Consider the following 9656-nt stretch of genomic DNA (forward strand, 5'->3'; position numbering starts at 1 on the left):
TACAATATATCGCATGAACGTACTTGTTATATTCATACGTGTCATATTAAACAGAAGCAATTTTCTTATTCAGCAAAACAATTAATATAAGCTAATATAATTACACCATGGCGACTCGTATGGATGATTGTATTTTTTGTAACATTATCGATAACAAAGCACCAAGTGAGAAGATATACGAGGTACGAAAATATTGTTACGTTAACCTTTACTGTTCGATTCGTTATTTTACTCCGAGAATTATTCAACTCGAGATATTGCGTTTGATTTTAGGATGATTACCTAATATGTATTAAAAACATTCATCCAATTTCAACGCATCATTATTTAATAATTCCAAGAGAGCATATACGCAATGCCAAAGAACTGAAAGCAGACAATGCCGAACTTTGTAAGTTCCGTCGAATAGATTAGAGGTATTGCATTAATTTTCAATGCTTGGGACTTCTGTAGTTCTTACAAACGATGACAACTTTTAGATGATAGAATTGTCACCACAGTGGATACAATATCAGAGAAACAGGGTTTGGACCCTGCGGCCACATGCACAGGATTTCATTGGCCACCATTTAATACAGTGCATCATTTGCATTTACATGTTATTTCCCCTACGAGCAATATAAGCTTTCTCAACAAAATTATATATAAACCAAACTCCTCTTGGTTCGTAAGTGTATGTATAACGATTACTTAAAAATTTCTATGTTAATTTCCATTAATTCCAATCAGTTTGATGCAACTAATTACTGCATTTTTTAGACGGACTATGTGAAATCTTATCTGGAGGGTCGCAAGTAATAAGGAGTATAATAATTTATAAGTTAAAGATCAAGGACAGGGTCTATAATTTCATTGTCTTCTCAGTGGAAAGCTGGAACATTGTTTTGTGTAAATAATATTTAATTGCCGCGATACGCTGCGCAATATCTTTTATATATTTTATTTTTACGACAACTTTTATGTTAAACTATAGGTTATGATACGTTGATATAAATGCGTTCATTTCGTTGTTGTTTTTATCTTAATTAGATGGTCTTTGAAAAAGTCCTTCCTCATACATGTCTTTCCATTGTTGTCCATCTGGATATGAATATTTTTTAATACCATCTTCTTTCAACTTGGTGGAATAACCAGGACTTGTGGGCGGCATGTAACACGCATTTTGAATGCGTACAGGATTTTCAAAGTGTTCGTGTTGTTGATCCACGTACTCTATCACGCGGTTCTCCGTAGTTGCGCTCAAAGAAATAAAATCCCACATCTGAAGATGTTGAACCATTTCACATAAACCTACTCCACCAGCATGTGGGCACACTGGAACTAATTGTATGAAAAATTGTGAGAAAACGTTTGATAATTTAGTATGTTTTACGTGAAATATTAAATACGTATATAAGCGTTGTACATGTCTAGTAAGTTAGCACTCGAAAGAAATACGGTGAGCGATCAAAGTTGAAGAGGCATGCTTTTCCTAAGAGAGCGAAAGAGACATAAGTATCGAGACGCCGTGATCTCTTCTCTTGTTTTTGTACTAGTCCAGAGTGCCAGCTTACAAGTCAGTGGATGCATAGCTGTTTTGTACTCGACTTACCACCCATTTTTTTTGCCATCAAATAAACAGTCAATATCTCATTGATTCCTCCTATTCTAGCCGAATCAATCTGACAGTAGTCGATTGCTTTCGCTTGTAGCAATTGCTTAAACATCACACGATTGGCGCACATTTCTCCAGTCGCGACACCAATACCGTATGGTCTTAATTCATTCGCGATCCTCGCGTGTCCCAACACATCGTCCGGAGATGTAGGCTCCTCGATCCAAACCGGCTTGAATTTCGTCAACTGTTTCATCCACTCGATGGATTCATTGACATCCCAAATTTGATTAGCATCCAACATCAATTTATTTCCGGATCCTATTGCATCGCGTATCAATTGGCATCGTTTTATGTCGTTCTGTAAATTTTGACCGACTTTCGCCTTGAAAGATGTGAACCCAAGAGCCAGGAATTTAGCGCAGAGCTCTTTAACTTTACGATCGCTGTATCCAAGCCAACCCACTTGCGTTGTGTACGCGGGGTATCCATTTTCCCGTAACAATTCTTCTCGCTTTTCTTTCCCTTTTTCATTGTCTTTCAATAATTTTATTGCTTCCTCTTTCGTAATAACGTCGGTACTAAAAGAAATTAAATAACTCGAATAATTCGCTCGTACGAGAACTAGTTCCTTTTTCGTAAAATATGTTTCGTTAAACTTACATGTATCTAAAATCAATCGTAGAGACCAATTGTTCAGGAGTTAAGTCCACAAGTAGTTTCCAGACAGGCTTATTTTCCATTCGTGCCCATAGATCCCAGAGTGCGTTTATTATAGCGGCTGTAGCAAGGTGAGTAACACCCTTTTCTGGCCCAATCTACCGCACATTGCATGTTACGTATTATATACGTACATATACATATTATGCCACGTTTAACGATAATTACGATTATTTGTATACATACCCATCTTAACTGAGATTCGCTAGTTAGCTTTCTCCAAAAAGATCCAAAATGTGCAAAGATTTCTTTCACATTCTGTCCTTTTACCAAATAAGACATTGATCTGCATGCCTGTACAACTATGAATATCTTTTAATTAATTGTAAGTATTATGTAACTTATGTAAGTATTATCTAAGTTAAATACAAATTAATGATATTATTAGAGATTTATGATAAATAAGTATACCAATTTCAGTGCCCCTGCCCAAGGTGAATGTTAGACCATACCCCTCAATCCCTTTGTTAGTCTTTATAGTGACATACGCGCAAGAGTAGTCAGGATCGGTATGCTGTTAAGGTAAAATTATATCCACGTATTTAGGGCTCAGAATATGATAAAATATGAATTTGAATTATTTATAAAGTATACATACATTGGAAGATTAGGGTTTTACGTACCATAGCATCACTTCCATCTGCCAGCAGTGATGTTGGAAACCTTATATCCTTTACATCAACGTCCGTAATTAAAGTTTCCATTGTTTATGCGAATCAGTTGTTAAAATCGATCAATTCGATACGTGACAATATTAAAGACGAATACAGTTACTTTTCGCAAACTGTTCTTCTGAATACGCACCAGCTGGGAATATCACGATCACTCCTATCAGTTATCGCTCCTCCCTTTTATCATATTACATAAACATTCACGAGTACATAAGTATTATCTTCTAAATGCTGTATTGAATTTGATACGTGTGCGCGAGTAAACAAAATAATACAATTTTAGATAAGGAATTTAAAGCCGTGATTTTGGCAAATTGGAAAGTTATATATTGTACTTCGTTCAATGATTAATTTTGCGAGGCCAGTTAAGTTACCAAGTGAACTTAAATTAATATTCAGCCGTAAATTGACTTTTGTACAAGCAAATGTAATTGCTTCGTTCAGTCTGCACACGATTTTATGGATAAATTTCACGATTAATTTTTCTCTTAGAAGTATTTATTTAATTTCACATATCATTCAGTCAACTATATAAACTTAATAAAGGATCTTTACAGATACCATCCCTTACTTACTTCTACAATACTTACTGGTGTTTAACTTTATTCGTTTTCATTAATTCTTTTTTTCTTCATTTAGATTTGCTGGTACGCATGATAATTATTAGTTATCAATGTGTTTGATCGCGCACGCAGATTTCTTCTGCCTTTTACTTGCGTTGGAACGCAGATTACTTTACAAATTGATTGGAAAGCAAGATGAATACAAGAGATACGACACCAGTGAAGAAGAGATTAATTCCTTAGCTGCTACTAAAGTGTGAATCATTAAATCAATTAAATTACTTGTAATATTGAATACTTCCTTGGCTATCGTGGTCTCCTGATACAAAGTCTGAAATTTAGGATTTTTGATGGAAATATTCGAAAAGCGACAGTTCCTGGAAAATGACGTTACTTCCAAGAATTACTGAAATTCCAGGAATTATCGGTGACATTATTTTCCAGGAAGTGGCATATTTCGGATATCTCCTCACTTATCATGTTCTCCTGATACAAAGTCGAAAATTCGAGATCTCGATCGAAAAATTGGAATTTCACCAATTCCCAGAAGTGACTTTATTTTTCAAGAATTGTCAGTTTTCGGATTTTCTTCGATCGAGACCCGATTTCTCGACCTTGTATCAAGAGAACATGATAAGTGAGGAGGTGTCCGAGATCTGCTACCTCCAGAGAGATAACGTCATTGTTAATTCCGAGAATTTCTATAATTCTTGGAAGCAACGTCTTTTTCCAGGTAATGATGGTTTTCAGATTTTTCCGATTGGAATCTCAAATTTCATTGCCAAGAACTGTATATTATTTTTATTTTAATTCATGAAAATTGTAAGGAGAAGGTTTAGGTGGAGGATAGAATTAAAGGTAAACGACAAAACTTGTTGAATTACACTTAACAAGATTATTTATCTAGTAAAATTAATAAATTACTATATTTGTTACATACGTGAAGAATTCTATCATATATACAAATACATTTAGTAACAACTCTTGATTGTATTGTAAAATACTTTTAATTTCTTTCGTGTCAATTTTCGTTTCAAATTAAATTGCTGGAATAAAATTACCTGTTGCGTCATCTCTTCGAAGGGTCTTCAAACTGGTTGTACACTCTTATCGATAGCAAAGTAGACTACTAAGTGACTGGTGGCGCCATCCGTTCGAGATGTCGTCAAACTGTTTGTATTTTGTTACCGATAGAAAAGTAGACTACTAAATAACTGATGGTGTCATCCTTCTGAATACTTGTAAAATTAGTCGCAATTTATTACCGACAGGGGAACCAGTGGCGGGTAATCATTTTGAAATGTTTAAAATCAGAAGACATATATTAAAGAAGTAAGAACTGTTTCTAACTACAACATTTAAATGATACGATGCTCTATAATTGATGTCAGATGCAATCTTCGCGTTCGTGTATAGAAATCTGCAATATCTTACGCGTTACGTCTTGCATTACAATCTGGGAGCAGTTAATTACCGCACGTTATGTGCAAAGGGGGGCCGCTAATTATGCTTTCAAGAGCTCTATCACGTAATCGGTGTCAACTTGATGTTACTAATACCGTCGATTTTTTTGACTCGTGGTGAGCCACGAACCGCAATCGTCCTAATTTCGAATCGTCAGCCGCGAAGCTTGCAAAAAGGCTCTAGCTGCATGACAAAACAGGGAAGAATGCTCGTGATGCACTGGACTGGGGCGAAATGAAGCGCGCGGGAATCGTGGCGTGGGTGCCATTTGACTGCTGGCCAAGCCAGACGGTGACTTAGTTTCTTTCGCGAAACTGTAAGGCTTAGCCATGCTGCGGCATTATTGCGCTATTAAACGCCGGACGTTGTTTGGCTGTGTGTTGGCCGTGGCGCGAAACGAGATGCAACCAACCCCTTAATGCAACCACCCGGTGGGGTGTCGCGGCCGTTTCCTGATTATCTGGACAACCTGACGCGGTGGAACGCGTTGCGAAAGAAGTTCTTGGTACGCTGCCAGGGTCAGGCCAGGTTCGAGACTTAGAGGGTGATACTGTGCCCTCCTTAGCTTAATTGGTCTAATTAACATTTTTGATCGTCCCAGGAAAATTAGCGAAACTCGCGGAACTGTTTGTAAAACAGTTGAGATAAATAAATTACACCGATTCCAGAGGCTTAAACGCGTGTAGAACGATTCTAACTTTTTTCAACTCGCGAGTTCGTTACTATCGCGAGACACGTGTATGCACGTGTTTAATCGCAAATTTTCACGTTTTATATAATTTATTTGAATCGTGCAGTGTATGCATCGATTCGGTTGCACGTTTCTAATTGAGCGCTACATTTCCTGGCTCGATTTAAAAAGCGGATTTGGCAACGAAAAAGTGAATTACAATTCTATTACAAAGTCGAAAATTTCACAGATAGAAAAATGTATGAAATTTCAGAGAATGTCTGGATATGGAACTGGACTCTCTCTCTCTCTCTCGTCTGACTCTAATTACCTATTCTACTGGCGAGCGTCATTCTGATACTCGAAGCCATAGACAGTGGAGAGGCAACTCTTACTTATTACACGTATCATTAGCTATTCGTAACAACGATATAACTCTAAAAAAGAGTTTCTCTCTTAATAAAGGAACTACGTGTAAAGATTATTATTCAAGGATCTTAATACGAGTTATTTGCAAGCAAGCTGCATACATTTTTGAGGAAGCAATTGTCAAGTTTCGAGGACGCAATTATGACGAAAAAGTCGGCTGGAAGGCTGAATAGGAATAGCGGGGGTGGTGGGAGTGTAACGCGAGGCACAGCCGTCTCGTTCGCGAGGGATTCCCCTGGAAAGTTTCCAACTTTAAAACGAATAAAACAATCGGACGAACGTGACGAAATAAAGAACGATTAATCAACGAATGTTTCCGCGAGCCATTTCCTAGGCGCGGAAGGTGCAAATGATCGAGGTCTCGACACGCTCGGACGGCGATAACGGAAGTTTGCTCGAAATTGTTCCCGCGAAATGGGTTCCGAATGGATTATACGAATTGATTCCGAGCAGATATGTTCCCTACGAACAAATTTTAATAAGCTAGAGATTAACGACGGGAAGTTTAGTTCTAATCGGCTCGCCAGACTCGATCGTTTAATTCGTTTTTCTCTGTCACCTCCACTTTTGACACGACACCGGAATCGTTTCTATTCTACATTTATCGTTTTAACGTTACATTTCAATTAATTAACTCGAAAGTAACGTGACGTAGGGCGGAAGAGAATACTTGACCCTGGAAGCGAACAGACTGGAGACGTTAAACATATGTTTGATTCCAAACTTTCTCTTCGTCTTCGAGGGTTAAGAACGTGCCTCCTTCTTCTCGACACCGAAATGAGGGGGCGAGAATAGACGCAATGCGAGGGAAAGGAGCCCTCAGCAAGGCAATTAAGTTTTGAGCGGTAAAGCGAACGCACGCCTAAAACGAGCATACGTTTAAGTTTGTTATCATTTTAACGTGTTAAAATAAATGATTTATTTCGTTATAGTGGACGATCATTCTCTAGCCACGTAGGATCCTCACCCACGTAGGATTCCGAAAATAATTTATTTTGATAAACGATTAAGGTCTCGATTTTATCGCTATCGTGATTCGTGGGGAGAGGAAGAAACAGCAAACACTTGATAACGGAAATTAATAATCATCCGTAATCAGTGAGAAATGTTTAAATTTTCTATTTTCGTCGCACCGTGGCTTCTGGTTCCGGTGAAGTTTGTCCTCCGGTACGTATCGTCTTCAAACAATCGGTTCATCCAAGGTAAATAGGATCTTTGCCTTCGAGGCAGCGTCTCATGAAAATCTACGCGGACTATCCGTGTATTTTACCGTATCGCGTGAAATGTATTTGAACTGACAATCTCGGCCAGAAACCACCGACGCAGGACTCTGGTTTCTGACTGTTCCGGATAAGATATCGAAATCGGCCAATTTGATAATGGTTTCGTGGAGATAAGTCGAGTGGGTGGTACTTTGAATATCGGGAAAAGTTACATCTCCAAGGGAATAAATAATAATTGCGAAATATTTATTCTATTTCTCGTCTACGATCGTTTCACGATCATAACAATTCGCGAGAATATAATGTATTTCTTTAACGAGAAACATCGAAAGGTTATCTGAATTTTCAGAAAAGCTGAATTAACGAGACAGATATCGATAATTCCAACGCATAGAATATTGCTTTGAAGATTTTTCGCTCGGTTGGGATTTGCAAAAATAAGCAAAATCCTCGTAAGGATACGGGGGTGAAAATTGGTGAACGACAAAAAAAATATGAAAAGATTTCATAATTCTCGAGAGAAAGAACCTTGGGATGGTAAAGGCTAGTCGGAGCAAGCTGGCGGGAGCCGGAAGCGCGGGCAGTTTCAATTTCTGCGGGACCGGGAGAGGTAACGACGCGGCTAATAATTCCCGATCACGGCGGGCGTTGATTAATTACGATCACGCACGGCGAATTAGCCCGGGATGCAGTCGGAATTTCACCGTTTTCTGGCGTCGCTTGCGTGTGTCCGACGCACGTGTAACAGAGAGGAGTGGAGAGGAGAGGAGAGAGCTTTCGCATTCGTGACCACGTGCCTGGTGCACGTGCGTTGCCCACCGATCACGTGCGGGGTAAAAGCAGCCTCGATTGTCCTATTAAACTACGCGGCGATCGTTCGCCATTTCAAATCGCATTCTCGGAATGGTTAAGCGATATTTCATTCGTAGCGTTGCGTTCTTCGATCGCAACTTTTAGAATGTCGAACGAACGATCTTTCCCATCGAACGACCATGCACCCGCCAATAGATCATTTTTCTCGAATATTATTGTGGCTTGGTGGAGTTTAGAGGGTTAAGTTATTTTTAAGAATGCAAAATCTTTTAAATTTACGAATGGCACTCGTTGGTTGTACTTGATTTTAATCCCTTCGGATCTGATTTCTTTTCGATGGCAACAATTGTTGCTGAAATTGGGTTAATTACCGAGTGAAGAGGCAGCAAATTTTTGGATTTTTCAATACAACGCTATCAGTGAATATGTAAAAAAACAGGTATAATTAGTGTAATGTGTACGCGAGAATTGGTAGTCGTCTGCTCGTCTAATTATCTGGAAAAATGTCGATGATTAATAACGCAGAACAGTGATGCTGTCACTTGACCTCAGATTAAATCAACGGTACGCGGCTGGATCGACCTCTGGGTCATTGTCACGATAGAAAGCAGCACGCGTAACGCATTTTTTCATTGTCGTTCTTGCTTTTCCTCGTTTTTTTCTTCCGTGCATGAATATTTCCTAGGTAAGTGCCCTCTTAAACGATTATTTTTTCCTCTAATTTTTTCCTCTAATTAAAGATTCTCAAAAGAAGAATGTCGAACAATATCAACGAAACTTTCGTTTGTCCATAATTTTCATCGTGTTGATTGAACAATTTCAAACCAATAATTTTATATTCGACCCTCACCGATTCGATCATTTTTCTGCCCAAGCTTCTTCGTTCACCAAAGCAGTGGCTCGAGAAAAAAAGTGGTACCTCCTTCAAAAGTACGTGGCACGTGGAAGAAATTGCTCGCGAATGTCAATTTTTTTTTTCTAGTATCGAGTCTGTGGCATGTCGCGGTTAGGGAGCGTGGAACCTCGTGGTAGGGACCTGGGAACCAGCTGTTCCAATCTCTTTCGACTGGCGTATCGTCGTGAGTCGAACCGCGGTAGTAGCACGCTCGACGTCAGCGGGGACGTTCGACGTTTCTTCGTCAATTTCTAACTTTTTACGAGCTTTTTCTATTCTCACCTTGCTTGATCGTCGATGATCGTCCATGTGGTTAGGTGTATCGCGGAAATAATCGACTACAATTTGGAGGCACGCGTCGACCGTACAATCGTCGCGACAGGTATCCCGTTGGACGGATTTCGGGCGATCTATTCAAGGTTTAAGCTCGGACTCGGTCCGTTCGCGGGTATGAACGTCGGTCTACGATGAACTGATTAATTGTGAGTTACATTCCGAAGCGTTGAATCTTTCTCTTCACGATTCTAGTGGTCGAGGTAAGATACTTTGTACTTGTTTTTATTGAAATAAATCCGTCGAAACCCGTTGAGAAATTTAGAGTCTGATACCAAGAA

General features: G+C 39.0%; 2 protein-coding genes across 3 annotated transcripts; one reads left to right on the top strand and one right to left on the bottom strand.

The window, feature by feature from the left end:
* On the top strand, window positions 1-910 carry LOC143424567 (adenosine 5'-monophosphoramidase HINT3). Its single transcript, XM_076896716.1, has 4 exons — window positions 1-182; window positions 274-391; window positions 480-673; window positions 760-910. The coding sequence occupies exons 1-4, from the start codon at window positions 108-110 to the stop codon at window positions 796-798; spliced, it is 426 nt and encodes a 141-aa protein (XP_076752831.1). The 5' UTR covers window positions 1-107; the 3' UTR covers window positions 799-910.
* Window positions 911-915: 5 nt separating this feature from the next.
* Window positions 916-3124, bottom strand: LOC143424553 (mitochondrial enolase superfamily member 1). Of its 2 annotated transcripts, XM_076896694.1 has the most exons (6): window positions 2938-3124; window positions 2726-2828; window positions 2501-2616; window positions 2258-2412; window positions 1592-2175; window positions 916-1320 (listed from the first exon to the last, which is right to left on the bottom strand). In XM_076896694.1, the coding sequence occupies exons 1-6, from the start codon at window positions 3016-3018 to the stop codon at window positions 1022-1024; spliced, it is 1338 nt and encodes a 445-aa protein (XP_076752809.1). In that variant the 5' UTR covers window positions 3019-3124; the 3' UTR covers window positions 916-1021. The 2 variants fall into 2 exon arrangements, with proteins under 2 accessions (XP_076752809.1, XP_076752818.1); XM_076896703.1 differs by lacking the exon at window positions 2726-2828 and having other exon boundaries at window positions 2938-3053.
* Window positions 3125-9656: the final 6532 nt, after the last annotated feature.

The sequence above is a fragment of the Xylocopa sonorina genome, chromosome 1 (genome assembly GCF_050948175.1).
Source record: "Xylocopa sonorina isolate GNS202 chromosome 1, iyXylSono1_principal, whole genome shotgun sequence".
NCBI classification, from domain to species: Eukaryota; Metazoa; Arthropoda; class Insecta; order Hymenoptera; family Apidae; genus Xylocopa; species Xylocopa sonorina.

What these genes read in the sequence shown, in the direction of transcription:
- LOC143424567 (XM_076896716.1), top strand. Translation starts at nt 108, where the DNA reads ATGGCGACTCGTATGGATGATTGTATTTTTTGTAACATTATCGATAAC. An exon ending in AGCAGACAATGCCGAACTTT is followed by an intron (nt 392 to 479) that starts GTAAGTTCCGTC and finishes GACAACTTTTAG; the next exon opens with ATGATAGAATTGTCACCACA. An exon ending in ACTCCTCTTGGTTCGTAAGT is followed by an intron (nt 674 to 759) that starts GTATGTATAACG and finishes TGCATTTTTTAG; the next exon opens with ACGGACTATGTGAAATCTTA.
- LOC143424553 (XM_076896694.1), bottom strand. Translation starts at nt 3,018, where the DNA reads ATGGAAACTTTAATTACGGACGTTGATGTAAAGGATATAAGGTTTCCA. An exon ending in CAGATGGAAGTGATGCTATG is followed by an intron (nt 2,829 to 2,937) that starts GTACGTAAAACC and finishes TTACCTTAACAG; the next exon opens with CATACCGATCCTGACTACTC. An exon ending in GCGAATCTCAGTTAAGATGG is followed by an intron (nt 2,413 to 2,500) that starts GTATGTATACAA and finishes AATGTGCGGTAG; the next exon opens with ATTGGGCCAGAAAAGGGTGT.